Below are 21,625 nucleotides of genomic sequence, written 5' to 3'. Positions count from 1 at the left end.
TGGTAGCACATGAAAAAGAAGCACTCGGATGCTATTGACAATCAATTGTGAACCGTGTCCCTATGCAACGGGCCCATTGTAACAACACGAAGCAAAGACTCTTTGTGACTCTCTGAACAAAGTGCCATAGGGGTATGCGCCCCTGTGTGTGTGTGTGTGTGTGTGAGAGAGAGAGAGAGAGAGAGAGAGAGAGAGAGAGAGAGAGAGAGAGTCTTTCCTTCATATTTTGCTCCTTGTAAGGAGCATTGCATCCTCACAACCATGACTCACCATATCTACTCGAAACCTTACTCTATATGCAAATTAGTGCGACTACAGGAATTGAGCTGACGGTTGAACCGGCTCAAACTCAAACTCACATGCTAACCAATTTGCCTACCCTGGTTTAGAAATTAAGATTACGAAACATTTGATTCCTTTTTTGTGGAAATAAATGAGTGAGTTATATTAGAAAATAGAGAAAATACCATAGCCGATGCAAAAGATCCATTCAAAAGAATTCTTCCAACCAAGGTTTGAGTCTTTGCAAGCATAGTTCATGAGAAGTTGACATTACGTGGGGAGGGCCCTGGGTCATGGTCGAAATGTGCTCTCCACTACTCATGTCATGGAGGTAGCAAACAAACATCTAAAGCAAAATGTGAATTGACACAATGGAGCTCTCTCTCTCTCTCTCTCTCTCTCTCTCTCAGTGTACACGCACACTCTCATGATCACTCATGATCATCAACAACAACAGTGCAGGCACGCCAACCTTCCTCCCCCCCTCTCTCTCTGTCTCTTGCGCGCGTTGTTCTCATGTATATTCTATTTTATGGCGATGGAGGACCCCTCTCCGTCACCAAGCCTCACTGCACGAAAGTGCCCAACAAAACGCCCCCTTTTGTTGGAAACCCAGCTCCCTCCCTCCCTCTCTCTCTCTCTCTCTCTCTCTCTCTCTTTGTGGACATGTCGTGCGCTCAACGCATTACCCATTTACCAACCGAAAGCGCCATCGCCACCAGCGCAAGGCACCTGCAAAAAGCTCTAGCAAGCTCAGGACTAATCACTCTGAAACCATCACGCTGAGAGAGAGAGAGAGAGAGAGAGAGAGAGAGAGAGAGCTTCTTCATGCTGAGCTTCTTGCGGGATCCTGCATTGCGCATCTCTTTGAGGTACGCTCTCCAAGCTCCCTCTGTCTCTCAACAAAAAATCACGGTCCTCTTCTTACCCCCACCAGCTCCCCTTCGGATGCTCTTTTTTTTTTCTTCTTCTCCATGCAGAATTCGGTGGTCCATGCCTGTTAGCCTTTTACATGCGAGTCACCCACATTTCGATAAATTTTTGATAGTGAGCTTTCAAGCATTCAGAACTGTGCTCAATTAAAAGCACCCACTTCACTTGTCGCTTGCGTATGTGTGTGTGTCCAGAGATATGCATTACTTTATCGACAGCATACTGGTCTGCCAGAGCCTGGCCCTCCTTGCTTTTGATCAACATGCTAAGTCTTTCACAATGTGGTGCATGTTTATGGCGTCTGGCTTAACTTTTGGTCTATCAATGGGCAGACATTATGTGTAAGACCTACTGATTGAGATCCATGAGCATGGATAAGAGAAGCTGGCCGTGGAGGAGAAAAACAACAGACAGATCGGTGTCTCCAAATGAGTCTTTTGATTCATCGTCGATCCAAACATCATCTAGACATATAGATTACCAGGTAGGTGCAATAAACCCTTTTGTTTTTTGCATGCAGGTTGATGTTAGTTTTAACTTTTCCTTTCTCAGGTATAGACATTTGTACAATTGCCAAAAACTTGAAGTTCAACAAATGAAAGAAGTTAACTCAGACCTGAAATCATTAATCATTAATGTAGTCACTGTGTATCCAATTAACACGCTTTGGCCAGACTTTGTAAAATTTCTTTACCCTTTTATGTCTTTCCTTAAATAATCTCACACATGGCAGATGTTCAAAATGCTCTTTGGGAGCTCTTTTCTGGAAATATTTTTCTCAATTATCTGCTCTGGTCACTTGGGTTACCAGCATCTCAGCCTTTCTTAGCTATGTGTGCACACTCCACATCAGCAGTTAGTGGTGTTGTTAACAATGTCTAGCACATTGACTGGCTTCAATCAAACTATTGCATTGAATTCTAAGTAGGGGATTGATGACTAACGTCATGAGAGTTGGCCCAACTGTTCCACTGGCGGAATATTGTGATCCTCCTAGGCCCAGCATGACAGGCCTTGAGAGTCATATTGTTCTTCATCCGTATATCCTGTGTGGACGTATTTTCTAGAGCAGAAAGTTCTCCAAGGTCTGCACCAGCCAACAATCGATCTGCAAGAGTGACCCAATCGAATCCACGTCAAGCGTGCTAGGTGATGCATAGAGTTGTGGACTTCATCAAGCTTTCCAGCATTTGGTACATCTCTCAGTACCATTCAACAACATCCTGAAAGATCTCAGCCAGCATCTTTTGACTTGCCCAAGATACGACTCCTGGGTGAATCTGTTGCCAACACATGCTGCCATAATAGTCTCTGGGTGTAAGAGAGTAGCCCCTAAATGCCAAAGGCTGAAGAAAAATGAGCAGGATTGGAAGGGGGCCTCATGCTGTGAACCCCAAAATAGTCTGCTTGTTTAGTGTGCTGAGACTATCCTGAAAGGCCCAACTTGCAAATCTCCTCCACTGAACACAAGTTAAGATCAAGGTTTGTACATTTCATACTTTAAACCTGACCAATTATCGCACACCCAGAAATTGATGCCCAAACATTAATTCTGGGAGTTTGAAGTTTGGGATTGGCAGCCTTAAAGGTTGAATCTTGGGCCTTGGAAGTTTGAAGTTTGGACCTTGCAATTTTGCAACGTGCACTTGACCTCTAGCCTCTAAGTTCCAGCTTCCAAGTTCTAATCTCTAGATCTTTCTATATTCTAATTTCTAAGTCCTTTTGTCTGAAGACTATAGTGATTTCATGCATCTTTCTCCCCCTATTCTTTAATGGGAATGATATCCAGTGCATGTTAGTTCCAAGGGGTTGGAACCATAACTTTTTCCATACACACCTGTATGCACATGCAGTATGTTTGGTGTAAGAAAAAAGTATTAAACTCAGTTTGCGAGTGCCATGAAATTGAAGTGTGCTTTCACCACTGAACACCTTTTCATCGCAAGGCTAGAGATTCAACAGACCTTTGAAGTTTGTGTGTGGTGATGTGTGCCACTACCGCGTGACCTCCATAAGAATGCATCCCCAATTTATTGGTTGCAAAAGCCTATCAATCGTAGGAAAAAGGAAGGGACATCAATGTCTAATCATCAAGATGGGTTCAGTATGCTATTTGTCCTCTCAAAACTTAAGCTTTGAGAATTCGCACAATTTGCAAAACTGTGTTTTCGCTTCTTACTTTACTTGAAAGTTGGGATATTGTAACGGGTTTTAGGGCTAGGGTATCCATTTCGAAGTCAAAGGCATAAGTGTACATTGTCTGTCTGCCAGCCACACACACTATCTTTCTTTTTTGGGCGAGAAAAGGGGCTGTATTCTGTGTACAAAAGAGACCTTTGGAGATTCTCAATGGCCTATCACCGAGAGGAAGTACAAAAGCGAGGTAACAATGTGTAGGCTATGGAAACATCAAGGTAGTCTGTACGATGAGTGTAAAATGAACCATTGGGGAGGCGCATAATGCCATGTGATGTGGGCATGATCCCGATTGAAAAGAACTGACGATCCCGCCCATGTGTGAAGAAAGATGCATCTACTCTGCTCTGCTGCCCTGGAGCAGCCGGTTGAAGAATCCCATTGACTGCGAAGAGTATGCAGCAGCTCAGTTTAAATGGTGGATGTAGGGGAGGACTGTGAGCCCGGAATGTGGGCACAGCAAGCCACCCACATGGTCCAAAGTGTGATGTTGCATATCGTGGTGAAAACTTTGTCCCGTTGGTAGAAATCCAACCAGTGATTTGTATCTAGGATCATCTATAGAGTGCCTGGACTATATCCGAAGGAAGTATGCAAGGTGGCGCATATGAGTGCACGAGTTAGAAGCATGAGAGAGAGAGAGAGAGAGAGAGAGAGAGAGAGAGAGAGAGAGAGAGAGAGAGAGAGAGAGAGAGAGAGAGAGAATACCAGAGTGGAGAGGGCGATTGATCAACCTTCCATAACCATCATGACCATCAAACCCTAATAGGCCACGAGATACGTCATACTCAGATTCGAAACGTACATACGAAATCATAGGTGTGTGAGAGGCTTCGAAAAATGTTTGGAACATACGAAATGCATTATCTCACCGTAAATGTCTTATAAATATGGTTCAAAACAAACAAGTTACACACATGAATAAGCTCAATGACTATGATTTATATGACGCAAATAAGAACACAACAATAGAAGAAAAGAACTATATGGCTGTTTGTGTGTGTGTGTGTGTATGTGTGTGAGAGCAAATGAAAATGAAATGTTATATTAAACGTCTTCAAAAGGCCAAAATGACCTATGATACCTATCACAAACTGTTGACGTGTCAAAGCCTTGAAGAATGGAGCCAACTTACAGATGCCGGCCAAGGGGCCTAAACCCTAAGAAGAACAAGTAGCAGAAGAAGAAGAAGTCCTACCAACTTATGGGGACCCCGTCCGATGGGGCCCAGTGACATAAAGGAATTAAAATAAAGCATGACACACACACACACACACAAAACTGATGACGTGGCAGTTGTACGAACCGATGACGTGGCAATTGTACGGAATTCCACAAATCGCATTGACAGCTTTTTGGCGTTGCTTTTGGACCAGAAGCTTTTGAGTTTTGAAGGCTTTTCATGTAAACTACTTTTGGGGCCTAGGGCCTTTAAATATGTGCTAAGGGGTCATTCTCTGGTATGCTTCTTGGAGAAGGTGCAGAGTCTGGAGTACCGACTTGTACATTGTTGATGCAATATAAAGAAATACCGAAAGGGGCGCCAAGGTTTGGGGCCAATACTCTCTGGGGTGGAATTCCGCCACTCCATGTCGCTGTCGTCTCTCTCTCTCTCTCTCTCTCTCTCTCTCTCTCTCTCAGTTCAGTTGTTATAGAAGTGCTAAAAGTCTGTTCAGTCTGTTCTTTTCTATTGGCACGTGGTGCCCGTCTTGTGACAATGTTATTAGAGCATCAGGCGTGTGCTTTTTTGAAAGCATCCCGGTCCTACAAAAGAGCTGACAGAGCTATTGGAATTTTACTTGAAGTATCTTCGGGTCCCGACCCCGGACTTATTAGCCACTCCCACCCTTACTTCATCGTGCATCGGGCGGCCTCCCCTCTTCATCGCTTTGTCTTACAGGGCATAAGCCATAAAGAACCCAAGACATGGATTCAACAAAATATTTGCAGTTTCTGCTCAACGAACTCCACGACATTCTTTCGCGGCATCCTCAATAGAATCTTCCGATGCTGCAAAGTTTTCAGCAATTTTTGAACTACAGGTTACCTCCTCTGATACCCTAGGTGGTACCTCCTCCTCCGGCACCAGAAAGTACAAGAACTTCCAACTGGCAACCTTCTCAACCGTCTTTTCCGATCGGGGGAGTTTTCAGGAATATGGTGCAGCCATCTGACCCTGTTCCAATGCAACTGCCTTTGCCACCGCCATTGCCCCCACCTCCACCACCACCGCCGCCACCAGGCTACAATGGTTGGAGCCCGTATGGATACCCTTATTATCCATACCCGGGATATGCGCCTAACCAACCCAAAGATTTCAAAGATGGCAGCACGATAGTCAAATTTTTCACTTTTTCTTTGGTGAAGGATCGCAAGAAAGCATTGCAGTTCCTATAGCAATTCAACAACATCTATGCTTTGGGGAACTATACAGAAGAATCCAAGAATTCTCGAGCAGCGGGATTTCTTAAAGATAATGCTATGCAATGGTGGAGTTCAGTCGCGACACAACTGCATGCTCCAAGGACCTGGCAAGCTTTTAAGACAGCTTTTGCACGTAGTTACATGACTTCTATGTTTGAAGTCAGGATTTTGGCAAAGTGGGGCAACTTGAAAATGCTTGCCAGCGAAACCATAGACGAATATAACCAAAGGTTTCTCGACGTGTACCTTCCGGTGTCCTTTAGATCTGCTCCCTTGGAGGCCCAATGTGAGCGATACACCATTGGACTACCATCACCATTGCAGGAATATTGTCTATCCAAGCAGGTCTCCACCATGCAAGAACTTATGGACCATGCCGCGGTCGGCCACAAACTGCTGAAGGGAAAGCTAGAGTTTACTACAAAAGAATCTCTGGCCACTAACCACAACTCTCGGCAACAACGAACAAATTCTCGAGAGTCTCGTGAAAATCAGCCGCAAAGGCCTCGTTTGACGCCTCAACAACGAGACACCTTACTACAAGAAGGCCGATCCTTTGGATGATTTCAAACAGGGCATCATCATTCTAATTGTCCCAAACGCACTGATAGACCAAAGGAGCCGACGCCCGCACCAACGGTCGATAGAACCCCAGCGCCACCTCCTGCTAAGAGAGCTAGACCCGCTATTGGACTAGTTCCTGATATTTATGGCATACGCCTTGAGAGTACAAATGAATTGTGTTGAGCATATGGCAAAGTCAATGGCTCCAAAGCCCCTTTTTTCTTTGACCCTGGAGTTATAGAGTACTTCATCTATCGAAAATTCTTAAAGCAGATGCACTTTGATTATGATGCAGAGGGTGGAGAAATTGCAGCTGAGCTAGCCACGAGACAAACTCAGAAAGGAGTATTGCTCATTGGTGCTCTTCCAATGACTATTCAAGATTATCATGGAAACACTGATTTCTGCATCATGAAGTTGGCAATTGCGACGTTCTCTTGGGCATGCCTTGGCACGACAAGAATGATGCGACTCTCCAGGTTCGGAACCGAACCATCATCGTGATGCAGAAGGGCAAGCCAGTCGTCCTCAAAGTTTGGTTGTCCGAACAAAACCTCAGATAAACTCTCTCTACTTGTTTTTCTTTAGAGCTAGAAAGTATTGTTTGAAAATTTGTTTGAAATGGATGGTATTTGTTTTGAAGTTGTTTTCGTGCTGATTTCAAATGTTTGACTCTGGTTTTAATACTGGTTTCAATGATTGGTGATTTTACTCCCGGGTGGAGTAGTGAGAAATGATGATTGAAAAGTGTTGTTTTTTCTCATGGCCCGGACCCTTGTGGTTATTTTACGGGGGAAGTCTTGTTGTTCTGACTCCCGGCCCGGACCTGGATGGTTATGCGGGAGGAGTATTAAGAAGTCTGAGCAGTGGTCACTCTCAGCACCTCCAAACGATGCAGGCTGCGGTCTGGGGGCCGTTTGGTTGTAAAAGGCCTCTATATCTCCCGGCCCGGACCTTTTTAGGTTATACGGGAGGAGTGATGAGGGAGTCGTTGAATATCTTCCGGCCCGGACCTTGTTAGGTTATGTGTCAGGTGCAACGGAAGAGAATAAGGATTTTGCTCGGATCTAGTACTCCGCAAACAAACACAAGGGACACTTTACTTCACTTGAAAGAACTGAATTGAATTGAACGAAAGAGAGATGACGAGAGAGAGAAAAGAGACGACACAAGGATGTCGAGTCCCAACCCTCAAGGGCCCCCTTGCTCTGTTGCGAGAGCAAGTACTTTCTTTATTCTTGCACAAATGCTACTACAATGACTGGATGCTGAGATGCTGATGCTAAGGGGTACTGATGCTGTGGTACTGGGTACTAAGGTACTGAAGGTATACTGAGCTTCTATGTCGAAGACGATGATGCCAACGACGGGTACTGCGGGTTCTATGTCGAAGACGGGGAGGTCGACGATGAAGTCTATGTCGAAGATGATAACGTCGACGACGAGGGACTAAGGGTCTTTGTCGATGACGATGAAGTCGACAACGGTACTGTGTCGAAGACGGTGAAGTTGATGACGGTTTTGTGTCGAAGACGGTGATGTCGACGACGGGGTCTATGTCGAAGTCGATGATGTCGACGACGGGTACTGCTGGTCTATGTCGACGACGATGGTGACTGTGACGATGACGACGATGGTGTCGTCGTCAAGATAGGGATATGCGATGACGATGACGAAGGTGTCGTCGTCAAGATAGGGATCTGCGATGACGATGACGAAGGTGTCGTTGTCAAGATAGGGACTGCGATGACAATGATGACATCGCTGATGATGATGGTGTCGACGATGACGGCGTCAAGGCTGAAAACTGAAAACGCCAGGCTAATCTGGGCCTTCTTGTTCTTGAGAAAACGCTAGGGCTTCTTCTGAAGTGATGCGTGACTGCTGGGTGCTAGCCTCCTTATGTCCTTGCTTCTTCTGCTTCTATTGAGTGCCCAATGGGTTTCTTTTATAGATCTTTAGCAATTTTCCCTACCTACTTTTCCAACAAACTTACAAAAAGAATTCCAAAGTCACTTTTAATAAAATGACTTATAAGAGGTTGTTCACGCGGTAAAATGCCTGCATGATGAAATGACTGTTCTTGTGCAAGAGAGGGTATGCAAGTGTGACTGGCTTGGACATGCACGTCCTGCTAGAGGCTCACAAAAGTGTCAGGCTCAGTCCTAAGCTAAGAGTGACGCTAGACTATGGCAGAAGCATGTCCATGTGGCGCAAGTGAAGTGCGCATGTGACATCTTCCCCTGTTAAAAGTGAGGCATAACTGCCGATCCTTGCTTCTTCTGCTTCTACTGAGTGCCCAATAGGTTTCTTTTATACATCTTTAGGAATTTGCCCTACCTACTTTTCCAACAAACTTACAAAAAGAATTCCAAAAGTCACTTTTAATAAAATGACTTATAAGAGGTGGTTCACGCGGTAAATGCCTGCATGATGAAATGACTGTTCTTGTGCAAGAGAGGGTATGCAAGTGTGACTGGCTTGGACATGCACGCCCTGCTAGAGGCTCACAAAAGTGTCGGGCTCAGTCCTAAGCTAAGATTGACGCTAGACTATGGCAGAAGCATGTGCACGTGGCGCAAGTGAAGTGCGCATGTGACATTATGGGGGAGGAGTGTTCATCGGCAGCTTTATGTTTCTATGTCTTGTAACATGCATATGTGAGCATTTGTGTTGCATTGTGATGTGCCAACCACTGAATATTCCTAATTGGATGAGATTGCTTGGGTATGTAATTTTAGTGCATCAAGACACCCGTGGAAGATCAGTGCGGTCTGGGTGTGATGGCTAATTTTAATACGCCAGAGTATCAAGAGCTCCGATCTGGACGAAAGGAGAAGCCAACTCCTTGATCAAAAGAGCCGAAAGCAGAAGCTAACTTCTTAACAAGAAGAGCAAAGTGATTGTCCCTTAGAATGACCCTCGGAAATTTTTGAGCTAACTTGAGTTGTTTTGCAGGTATGCTGTAATTGCTGACGATTACTTTCTTTCAAGAAGGGGGGATGTCACAAAGTGCTGACGTGTCAAAGCCCTGAAGAATGGAGCCAACTTACAGATGCAGGTCGAGGGGCCTAAACCCTAAGAAGAACAAGTAGCAGAAGAAGAAGAAGTCCTACCAACTTATGGGGACGCCGTCCGATGGGCCCCAGTGACATAAAGGGATTAAAATAAAGCAGGACTCACACACACACACACACACGCAAAACTGATGATGTGGCATCTGTATGGACGCTCCATGTTTTGCGTTGACTGATGATGTGGCAGTTGTTCGGAATTGCGCAAATTGCGCTGGCAGCTTTTTGGCATTGCTTTTGGATTAGAAGCTTTTGAGTTTTGAAGGCTTTTCATGTAAACTGCTTTTGGGGCCTAGGGCCTTTAAATATGTGCTAAGGGCTCATTCTCTGATATGCTTCCTGGAGAAAAGGTGCAGAGTCTGGAGTACCGGCTTGTACAACGTTGATGCAATATAAAGAAATACCGAAAGGGGCGCCAAAGTTTGGGGCCAATACTCTCTGGGGTGGAATTCCGCCACTCCGTGTCGCGTGGCGTCTCTCTCTCTCTCTCTCTCTCTCTCTCTCTCTCTCTCAGTTCGGTTGTTATTGAAGTGCTAAAAGTTTGTTCTTTTCTATTGGCACGTGCTAGTCTTGTGACGGAGACCAAACTCATACAGTCTTGGTGGATCTAATACAATGTCTAGGTACAAAATAAGATGAAGTAAAATAAAAAGCTAAAATGAACATCAATGTCCGAGGATGCCCGACATTGGGTGCTATCTGAGGATGTATTGCATTGGTCGCTGAAGAGCATCGTCAATGTCTGCCTCTATAAATGGTCGTATTGGACCTCTCCCATGTCGTGCTAAAATAGTCCCGATCCTTTGATGAGACTGTTGATGTCGTGGTGGCCCTTGTACACACACACACACACACACACACACACACACACACACACACACACACACACACAACTAAAATGAAATGAAATGCACACAGAGAAATGAAATGTTATATTAACGTCTCTAAAAGGCCAAAATGACCTATGAGACCAAATTGTTACAAAATTGTGAATCTGATATCATGTCCGGGTACAAAAAGACTAGAACAAAAATACTACTACTACTACTAGAATCCATCCTCATTTGCACTTTGGATGTCGAGAGAGTATGGCTCGACTCCTCTGTTGTAGTCTCTGTCGATGCTGTGTAGCCCCTCTCCTCAATCATGGCGTCTGGATCTCTGTAGCTCCAGTTTTCGGTCTATGAGAGTGCCGGTAGTGGTAATGAGTGTGGGCCGAGCTCTGCAGTGATGGCTGCTCCTCTGGCTGTCCCATATCTAGTGAAAAGAAATGTGTAATCTATCTCTAGGACTGTCTCTCTCTAGCTCTCCCCAGTAAAGTTTCTCTATATCTGCGTAACTCAAGTAGATATAGCCCAAGACATCTCTGATCCTCATAACTCATGACCCTAGAGAAAGGACCGAAACCCTCTCTGAATAAGCAGTGGAAACGGCCTCGAATCTCATAGTACACTGTGCAATGACATATGTAATGTAGCTTTGTCTTTGGCTGTAGCTGGCATAAGCGGCATATCCTGTTGTCTGTTGGTATCCAATTGATGCGAGGATGTGCGTATCTGATCAATGGCACACCGCAAACCATGAGACATGTGTATCCATGTAGCTGGGTCGAATCACAAACCCACCCATCTCCTGTGAGGTGGAGAAGATGCTCTCTATAGAAAGCCATCTTCGTGCCCAACTCCTGTGGCGGCTCTATCCATGTCCTCCTGGTATCCAGCTGGATCAGGTCCCGACGAATGAGTCTAGTAATCTCCACCCGTGTAACAGACATCGAGGGTGTCTGAAGAGAGTACTCGAAAGGGGGCAGCCTGTCCATGGTGAAGCCATGCATTTGAAACCATGATGTCATCTGTGCATACCAGCATGAAGTGTTCCCTTGAAGAGCTAACTGTCTGGAAACTCAAGGGCCAATCTTGCATATCTGTCTCTAGTATCCCACAAGTTGTGCACAATGATCTGGTAAGCACCTCAATCTCCATAGGAGGGGCAGCTAGCTTTGCTCGAATGATAGCGTGGGGTACGGAGGCCTTGGCTTTGATCAGTCGAGAGATCATAGATACCAAGGGCCTCTCCATACGTCTCCAACCATCCTGGCCTACAGAAGGTCCCCGTATCTGCCCAACATACAACATAGTTGAGACTACTAAAGTATCAAAGAGCCATAACTTTGTCCGAGGTTCCTAGAACTGAACTTGCGAAGTTCCAGGAACCTCGGAACACATCCTCTCCAAGCCTCCCAAGGCCGCATAAGCTCTAGTCAGTCTGGTCTCTGCTGTTCTCCCCAAAGAAAACCTCGGCCCAGTGAAGACAACCCCAAGGTAATTGTATGCATCTATATACTCTACAATCTCCTGACCATATGTGAAAGTCGGTGCTGATCTCCTGATCCACCGTGGTGTGGTGTTAAATACCATAACCTTGGTTTTACCAAGATTTACAGACAATCCACTATCCTCTACAAAACTATGTAATGCATCCAATTGTTGCTGCATACCCTTTGGTGAGTCAAAGATCAACACTATCATCCGCATATAACAACAATGGGATCCACGTCCCTGCCAGCTGGGCACCTGTATCACCCTCTCTGTCAATGTAATCAGACACCTCATCAACATACATACCAAATAGAGTAGGAGACAATGGGCAACCCTGTTTCACCCCGATGGTGGAGTGAACTAAATGAGATATCCCCTCCGGGGTGCGTACATGTCCCATTGTTGATCTGTATAGAGCCATAATCCCCCAAGTCAACACTATGGGCAGCCCCATCTCCTGTAGTCTGCGCATCAATCGAGCTCTTATCATGTCAAATGCTTTGCGGAAATCCACAAAGCTACAATAAATCCGTCTCCCATGTGACCTGCCCTCCCTAATGATGGCTCTGAGTGTCAGAATATGATCAAGAGTGGAGAAACCCCTCCTCAAACTGGCGTGGCCCTTTGAGAGAGAGAGAGAGAGAGAGAGAGAGAGAGAGAGAGAGAGAGAGAGAGAGAAATGATCTGAAATGTTATATTTAACATCTTAGAGAGAGAGAGAGAGAGAGAGAGAGAGAGAGAGAGAGAGAAATGATCTGAAATGTTATATTTAACATCTTCAAAAGGCCAAAATGACCTATGAGACCAAACTGATACAATCTTGGTGGATCTAATACAATGTCTGGGTATAAAATAAAAATGAAGTAAAGTGAAAAAACTAAAATCCATAGTTACATGGGACGGCGGGTCGGGAACGGGGTCGGGACGGCAAAAGTCAGGAAACGGGGACGGGGGTCGGAACGGCAAAAAAAAAGAGTTTCTTTGGCATTTTTTGACCTACACACATGCCACACACATAGCATCACTTTGACCACAAATTTACACTAAATAGACCAAAGAACATGAGTCATATAGGCGGAAATGTACTAATAAAACATCGATGATCGATGGATACAAAATGAGGAGTGCATGCCACAAGGGCTCAAGAGTCAAAAAGCCTAAAGGACTTACGACAAGCCTGAGGCCTCAAGAATAACAAAAAGTACAAAGGGTTATGTAGTAGGTAGAGTCGTAGACTCAAGAGTCTAGACTCGAGAGTCGAGTGATCAATGATCATCAAACTCAAGAAGTGCTCGCCTGCTGAATCTCCATATCGTCGTCGTAGTCGAGGTCGTCAGCGACGTATGAGGGCTCGGGAGGCTCGCATTGAGGCTCGAAGTCCTGCTCTAGCTCCTCCAAAAGTGTATCGGCCATAGATGGATTCTCTTGTGCCATCTCCCACTCAGTGAAGGGATCTGCCTTGTGTGTGACGCTCTTGGCAAGCATGCACAAGTTAGCGCTCACAAACACCAAATCATTGGCCCTCTTGACCCCAAGGCGATTCCTCTTCTTAGAGGCAATGTGGCTGTACACACTCCATAGTTGCTCCGAGCAACTAGTGGTACATGCTTGGCTAAGGACACGAACAGCCAAGCGTTGCAAATGTGGGCCATCTCCTCCATAGTCCTCCCACCACAAAACCGAGCCAATCTTGTTGCGATCAAGCTGTGCATCTACACATCCATAGGAGCCCTTCTTTTGTGTAGTTGAGTAGCTCGTCTCTAATCTTGCACCTAATGTCACTGCTAGGCTCAAGGCGCTCCAATGCAAGCCGCCATCCTTTGCTCACCTCCTTGTCGGTCTCTTGACGCCTTCCGTGAAACTCAGGGTCAAGCACATAAGCTGCCGCATGAAGTGGAGAGCAGTATCCATTCCACCTCGACTCACACAAGCCATGAATCTCGCATACTGAACAGGGTCAGGCACAAGCTTCTCAAGTGCCTCTATCATCGGATCCATTTGTGCCTCTCAAGTGCCTCTATCATCCGATCCATGGCTTCGTAGACTTTGCCAATGCATGGCTGCAAGCCATCCACCACTCGAAGTAGGTGTAGAATAGGCTTGACCATGGCGTCAAGAGTCTTCACCTCCTCCCACCAAGCGGCGTCGTCGGCCCATTCTCGGCCCCTTAAGGGAGTCTTCACGTCCTCCCACCAAGCAGCGTCATCACTGAGAAAGAGGCCCCTTAAGGCTCCGCCACATGTAGACAAGCGGCCTAGCATAAGCCAATTGAATGCAAATCTTGTCTTTGAATATTTAATCAAGGACAAGTGGCTCCTCTTTGAGAATTCATGGCGCACTTTTTGATGGTTGAGCACAAAGGAGACAATTCGAGAGGCGTCACCAATGGTGGGTGAAATCCATGACAAGTTCCCTATGTCCTTGAGGAGGTTATTGAGGCAATGCGCCATGCAAAATGTGACATGGATACTGGGATACATGCCCTCAATGATAGCCCCGGTTGCCCTATTTGACGCCTCTCCATCTGCAACCATACAAAGGACATTCTCCAGGCCGGTGATCTCTATGGTGCTTGTCCACTCCGCAGCAAGCATCTCCGCGGCCTTGCCACTATCGGATGCATCATGTGACTCCACAAAGTACATCTCCCCCCGAGAGTAGGCCACCACCCCGTGGATGGACCGCTTCCGGGTGTCGCTCCATCCATCTACAAGGAGAGAGACGCCATTGGTCTCCCACAAATCCTTTGTTGCTTGGGCCGCTTGCTCCACGGCAAGCTTCTCTTTGCCAAGGAGGGTGGTGCGAAGCCTCTCCGATGAAGGTGGCACATAAGAGAAGCCATATTCCCCTATTTTCGTAACCATGGTTCGAAAGTATGGAGACCTATGTATACAAAATAGAGTATGTCGTGTTAGTATGGAGAGTCGAGAGTCGAGAAGTTAGAACCCATTATGAATACAAAATGGAAGATTGCAATGTGCATATGCCAAGGGAAACTCACCGCGAAGCATGGAAGGCAATGTGGTCGTGGAAGAAGAATCGGGCAACCGACCTATCCACCTCTTCCTTCAATTTAGGATTCCAATTTTCGTTGAGAGTGCTCTGGCGATGCGGAACGGAAGAGGACGGTGTAGATGCATGGCTCTTGAAGCCTTGAGAGATGTCGTCAAGGTTGGCTTCCCTTTGCTCTCGCGGTGTCGCCGTGGCGGAGGGATCAACGGCAACAAAACGGCCCCTCTTGGCCGCTTCCGCAACCTCATACACCGTGAGCTTCTCAAGAAGATCCAACCTCTTCTCGGGAGTTACTCGAGGGCAAAACTTCACCTCGTGACCGGGTTTATGAAGAAGATGGGCTCGCACTTTGTTTGAACCACCCGTTCTCTTGTATGGGCATAGCTTGCATGTCCATGGTCTTGCACCGCTACCTTTGCCACGCATGCTAAAGTCGACTTCATCCCACCACGACCACGTTTGCACGGCGGGCCTCCTTCGAGAAGAACCGGCTTGAGAAGTGGAGTTGGCTTGAGATGACATGATGGTGGAGAGACTCGAGAGAGTAGAGCTTAGAAGTTAGAGGAGTTAAGAGGAGAGCTTGTGTGGAGAGAGTAGAGGAGAGCTTCAAAGTGGGTAGAAGAGGGAGAGAGTGGAGACTCAAGGGTAGAGTGTAGAGCGTACGGGCCACGGCGCGTAGTCATGCTTGAGCCTTGAGCAATGAGTAGAGAGGAGAGCTTGAGGGAATAAGAGGCCCAAGGGGGCTTTTATAGCCTCCCAAGGGACAACCCCCCCCCCCCCCCCCCAAAATCTAAAGGTTGGTTGAAACTGGGCATTTAGAACGGTCACTTTTTTCAAAAATTGAAAATTTTAAGCCACTTGAAACTGGCCGTCCCTGATCTGTTCGGTCCGTCCCCGACCGTCCCTGGTCCGGCAGCCTGCGACCCACCCGTCCGGCCAATTTTCCGATCGTCCCATGGCGTCCCCGTCCGTCCCCGGCCCGATTACGGGCGTCCCCCGGCCCTAGGGCCCGCCCCCCCCGTCCCTTGTAACTATGCTAAAATCATCATCATCAATGCTTGAGGATGCCCAACATTGGGCGTTATCCGAGAAAGTATTACATTGGTCGCTGAAGAGCATCGGCAATGCCCATTTCTATAAATAGTCGTACTAGACATCTCCCATGTCGTGCTAGAATAGTCTTAATCCTCTGATGGAGCCTCCGTTGATGTCGTGGTCGCCCTTGCAGATGTGGGCGTCTAGCTCTCCTGAGCTCAATGTCTCTGTCAACTAATATACCTCTGGTATAGGTGGGCTCTGAAGTTTGTTGCGAGGCTTGCTCATTTGACTGTCGAGTCCCTCCTCTAAAGAAGTTAGTGATCTCTCTCGTTGAATGTCTCCCACTGCCTGATCTCCTCAAGAGACTCTCCTTGTGTCTGTACAACTCTAGCAAAAACAACTCGAGGCATCTCTGGTCCTGATATCTCATGACTCTAGCCAACAGTCCAAAGCCCTCTCTGAATAGACAATGAAAGCGGCCTTTTATCTCATAGTATCCCGAACAATGACAAATGTGATGTAACTCTGTCTCTGGCTCTATATGACACAACTTGCAAAGCGTGGCCTATGCTTGTACTCTCCTAAACGTGTTAGTCTCAATCTCTAACTGACGCGATGTGTGCATCTGACCAATAGCACATCGTATCCCATCGGATAAATGAGTGTCCATATAGGCCGGTCTGATCACATATCCATCCTCTGTTAGTTGAGAAGATGCTCTGTCATGTGACGCATCCAACCCTATGTGTCCGTGGACCAAGCTACGTTGCTACAGCATGACTAGGGTTCCATTTAGTCAAGTCAGTCTAGAATAGGAAGTGATTTGGCACTTTTGTGAGTCTGTTCGCAGACCGTGCATGTCCAGACAGTTAGATTAGATGCATATCCTCTGGTTGCACACAGCATTCCCATCAGATTCCATCAAGGTCATTTTATAGTGCATAGACCTATTTTCCCTATTTTTGACATTTTTCACTTATTATTTTTAAGCGACTTTTGTTGGAAACTGGGTAGGGCAATTTTGCTAAGATAATATATAAGCAAACCAAAGCTAGCACTTTCTGGCAGAAGAGGCAGCTGGAGCAGGAGCAGGAGCAGGAGCAGGAGCAGGAGCAGGAGCAGGAGCAGGAGCAGGAGCAGGAGCAGGAGCAGGAGCAGGAGCAGGAGCAGGAGCAGGAGCAGGAGCAGGAGCATGAGCAGGAGCAGGAGCAGGAGCAGGAGCAGGAGCAGGAGCTCAACAGGCAACTTCTCAGTAGAACCCCCAAGAGGCCTAGCGTTTTTGCACCACAGCATAAGAGCTGGCGTTTTTGGACAAGTACCCAGATCAGCCAGCGTTTTTGCTTCTGCATCAGCCTGGTGACAGAACCACAACAAATCAGCCTAGCGTCTTGCATTGCAAGACCACCGGCAGCAGCAACAGATAGAAACCAGCCCTGTATTTGCAAAGCACTTCAGCATTTTTGCAGATCTTTGCGACGGAATCCCCACAAGCATCAGCGTTTTCAGTTTTCAGCAGTCAGATTCCACAGTAGAACCGCCCAACCTTGCAGATCTCACCTTCTTGCAAGTTGCAACAGTTCCTCGCCGCAGGTCAGATTCCGCGAGGTTTACAGATTCAGCCCGGAATCCGCAGATTTCAACATCTGCGTTTTCAGCGCGTCGTTGTCGCACGTCGCCATCGACATCGTCACCGACGTAGAGTCAGAATTCAGCAGATAAAAATTTGCAGATTTCAGCCATTAGCGTTTTCAGATTTCAGCCCGTCTCGTCATCGTCCTCATCGTCGTCGACATCGTTGGCAAGTCCAAGCATTGTAGAGATTTGTGCACTCATAAGTAGACCGCTCTCGCCATAGAGAGTGGGGCCTTCGGAAGAGGGTTTGACTACATCTCTGGTGTCGTATTCTCTTCTCTCTCTCTCTCTCTCTCTCTCTCAGTCTCATTCACCTTCACGCACAGTGTCCATTCACTATGTTGTGTCCATTGCACTCTCTCATTAAAGAACGGAAGGCTCTCCCTTCACTAAGAACAAGGAACCTTGAGCACAGTTCGGAGCACTCATCTTGAGCAAAGTTCAACATTCATTCCGTTGCACCTTACATTGGTATCAGAGCTTTGGCAGTGTTCTGTATCACTCAAGGAAAGAACCACAAGAACCACAAGTCCTCTTGGGCGTGTCGATTCCTAATTGTGTTTTTGAAGAGTGACAGGAAACCCAAGAAAGAAGGGCTTGTCCAACCTCCCCTTCTACCTCTTTTCACTCATTGAGAGAGGACCGTGCACTTAGCGGCTGGCAGATTGACGTGAGGTGGGAAAAAGCAACCTTGGTGTGAGCGCAAGGCCGCCAAGGGGTGCGCCCGCGGAAAAGAGTAGAACTCGGGTGAAGAGAAGATCCTTCTCTAACACAGATTGCAAGCGAAAGAAGACCCTCAAGACCCTCAAGAACCTCAAGAACCCAAGAACCTCAAGACCCTCAAGAAACGAAGACTCCCAAGAACCCAAGTTCCTCGTGAACTTAAGAACGCAAGACCACAAGAACGCAAGACTTCAGTGGATGGTCATCACTCGAAGCGGAATGGATACTTCGCTTGGAGGTGATGAGCATGAGAGAGGTGAAGAAGAATTTTCCCCACCAGGAGGTTTTTCCGACCCTCCTCCTTCCCCATCTACGACAAGGATTGCACTAACTCCTATGGAGGCTTTCGACAAGAGGATGATGGACAGGGAGTTAGAACGCAAAGCAAGAAATGCAGAAAGAATGGCAGCCATAGATCGTGAATCCGCAGAAAGAAGGGTAGCCGTAGATTGTGAATACGAAGCAAGAATGGAAGCCATAGAGTGTGAGCACGAGCAAGCACGCCTAGAAAGACAAGCATAATTTGATCGCGAGAACAAAGCAAGAAAAGAAAAGAGCGACCAACACATGAAAGAGTTCTTGCGACTCTTTTCTCAAGTGCAGGCACAGATGCAAGAGATTCGGGAAAAGGAGACTCTCTCAGTCTCTTCTTCTTCAACGCATGCCACACAAGATTTGCATGATTATGATAAGCTTGATGAATTGAATGATAATGATACGCACGATGATTTGAATGACAATGACAAGCATGATGATTTGCATGATGATCACGATGTGATTTCTCACAAGCATGATGATTTGTATGATCAAGATGTGATTGTTTACAAGGATGATGGTTTAGTTGATGCTTTTTCTATCGAACCTAACCTCGTTGCAGATTCGATCAATCACGAAGAATCGATCTTGGCTTTCGAGTCGAGGTCCACAGCACCCCCCAAGGTAGATTCGATCAAACACGAAGAACCGATCTTGGCTCTCGAGCCTAGGTCCAAAGAACCCTTACAGGAAGTACTATGTGTTCGAATGATTAGTCAGTACGCATTGAACGAGTGTTTCATTCGTGATCGTTTCCTGTATTTTAGTCAGCGTCTTTATGTGATCCCTTTTCCTAGGCATGACATATTGTACGTTGAGCACGTTTCACTCATGAATGAGCACGGATGTATGCGGATTTCTCATGGAAAGATGAAATGTTCGCATTCAAGGAAGTCACATTCCATGTCTCTTCCTTGGCATGACACAGTCGTAGAAAGAGCACAAGAAAGATTGTGCATCAAGCATCGGCATTTCCATTATGATTTGCTACAATTGGTTGATTTAGATCCGAAAGACAAGTTTCGATTTCATTGTTTGCGCGTGTTTGATGAATAGTTTGGCACTCTGTCTCTTTGTTCATCTGCAGTGCATTCATAGTTTTTTCAAAGGAATAGTATTTTTCCAGTCACTTCACATGGAATGGGTATGTTCATGTTTTTGTGTTGGAAGTGATTCAGGAATTTTCAGCTTCAGAGATTCTTGAAGAAGGTAGACACATGACTGTAGACGACATTGAAGCATTGAAAAAGACTCACAGACTTTGTGCCGCTTTCGGCGCGGCCCAAAGAAGAAGACTTTGTAGACGTTTATGAAGTTCAAGTATCGCACGACCCACACCTCAGAATGAGCCGGCGAAGAGTCCTTTCGAGGATTCCGGATGTTGTTGACGATCTCCCTCGACGCCATACAGTTCGGTACCAGTACCTCACTTTGAAAAGGAGGGGATGTCATGTGACACATCCAACCCTATGTGTCCATGGACAAGCTACAGCATGACCAGGGTTCAGTTCAGTCAAGTCAGTCTAGAATAGGTACTTTTGTGAGTCTGTTCGCAGACCGTGTATGTCTAGACACTAATTAGATGCATATCCTCTGGTTCCACACAGCATTCCCATCAGATTTCATCAAGATCATTTTACAGTGCATAGACCTATTTTCCCTATTTTTGACATTTTTCATTTATTATTTTTAGGTGAGTTTTGTTGGAAACTGGGTAGGGCAATTTTGCTAAGATAATATATAAGTAGACTAAAGCTAGCACTTTCTGGCAGAAGAGGCAGCAGGAGCAGGAGCACTCGCTCAACAAGCAACTTCTCAGTAGAACCCCAAAGAGGCCTAGCGTTTTTGCACCACAGCATAAGAGCTAGCGTTTTTGGACAAGTACCCAGATCAGCTAGCATTTTTGCTTCTGTATCAGCCTGGCGACAGAACCACAGCAGATCAGCCTAGTGTTTTGCATTACAAGACCACCGGCAGCAGCAGCAGACAGAAACCAGCCCTGTATCTGCAAAGCACTTCAACATTTTTGCAGATCTTCGCGACGGAATCCCCACAAGCATCAGCGTTTTTAGTTTTCAGCAGTCAAACTCCACGGTAGAACCCCCGAACCTCGCAGATCTCACCTTCCCGCAGCAGTTCCTCGCCGCACGGTCAGATTCCGCAAGGTTTATAGTTCCAGCCCGGAAAACGCAGATTTCAGCGTCTGCATTTTCAGCGCGTCGTCGTCGCATCGTCGCCATCGACATAGAGTTAGAATTCAGCAGATAAAGATTTGCAGATTTCAGCCATTAGCGTTTCGGATTTCAGCCCGTCTCATCGTCGTCCTCATCGTCGTTGACATCATCGGCAAGTCCAAGCATTGTAGAGATTTGTACAATCATAAGTAGACCGCTCTCGCCATAGAGAGTGGGGCCTTCGGAGGAGGGTTTGACAACATCTCTGGTGTCGTATTCTCTTCTCTCTCTACCTCTCAGTCTCATTCACCTTCACGCATAGTGTCCATTCACTTTGTTGTGTCCATTGCACTCTCTCATTAAAGAACGGAAGGCTCTCTCTTCCCTAAGAACAAGGAACCTTGAGCACAGTTCGGAGCACTCATCTTGAGCAAACTTCAAAGTTCAACATTCATTCCGCTGCACCTTACATGCTCTCTATAGAAAGCCATTTGCGTGCCCAACTCTTGTGTCGGCTGTATACATGTGCTCCTGATATCTAGCTGAATCAGATCTTGACGTATGAGTCTAGTGTCTCTGTCCGTGTGAGAGATAGGGAGGGTTGATCCAAGGAGTACTGGAACAGAGGCTATGTATCCATGTTGAAACCATGTGACTGAAACCATGATGTCGTCTGCCCATACTAGCATGCTGTATCCCCCTATAGCACTAGCTGTCGAGATGACTCAAGGGCTAGCCAAGCATATCTGTCTCTGGGGAGGTCCCATAAACTATGCATGAAGGATATTGATCTAGTAAGTGCCTTGATCACGAGAGGGGGGGGGGGGGGGGGCAGCTAGCTTGGCTCAAATAATCTCATGTGGCACTCAGGCCTTAGCCCGAATCATTCAAGAGATTATAGAGACTAATGGCCTCTCCATACATCTCCATCCATCATTGC

General features: G+C 46.5%; 1 protein-coding gene across 1 annotated transcript in view; it reads left to right on the top strand.

The window, feature by feature from the left end:
- The first annotated feature begins 753 nt into the window (after window positions 1-753).
- The window catches only part of LOC147433825 (filament-like plant protein 4), a 38,285-nt gene continuing 17,413 nt past the window's right edge, over window positions 754-21,625 (top strand). Inside the window, exons 1-2 of the mRNA XM_086490440.1 lie at window positions 754-1,154; window positions 1,548-1,699. Coding sequence (XP_086346566.1) covers window positions 1,580-1,699 — 120 coding nt within the window. The 5' untranslated portion in view covers window positions 754-1,154; window positions 1,548-1,579. The remainder of the gene's footprint in view (window positions 1,155-1,547; window positions 1,700-21,625) is intronic.

The sequence above is a fragment of the Adiantum capillus-veneris genome, chromosome 19 (genome assembly GCF_014529385.1).
Source record: "Adiantum capillus-veneris isolate H3 chromosome 19, ASM1452938v2, whole genome shotgun sequence".
NCBI lineage: Eukaryota > Viridiplantae > Streptophyta > Polypodiopsida > Polypodiales > Pteridaceae > Adiantum > Adiantum capillus-veneris.
This window is presented reverse-complemented; position numbering and strand designations above follow the sequence as displayed.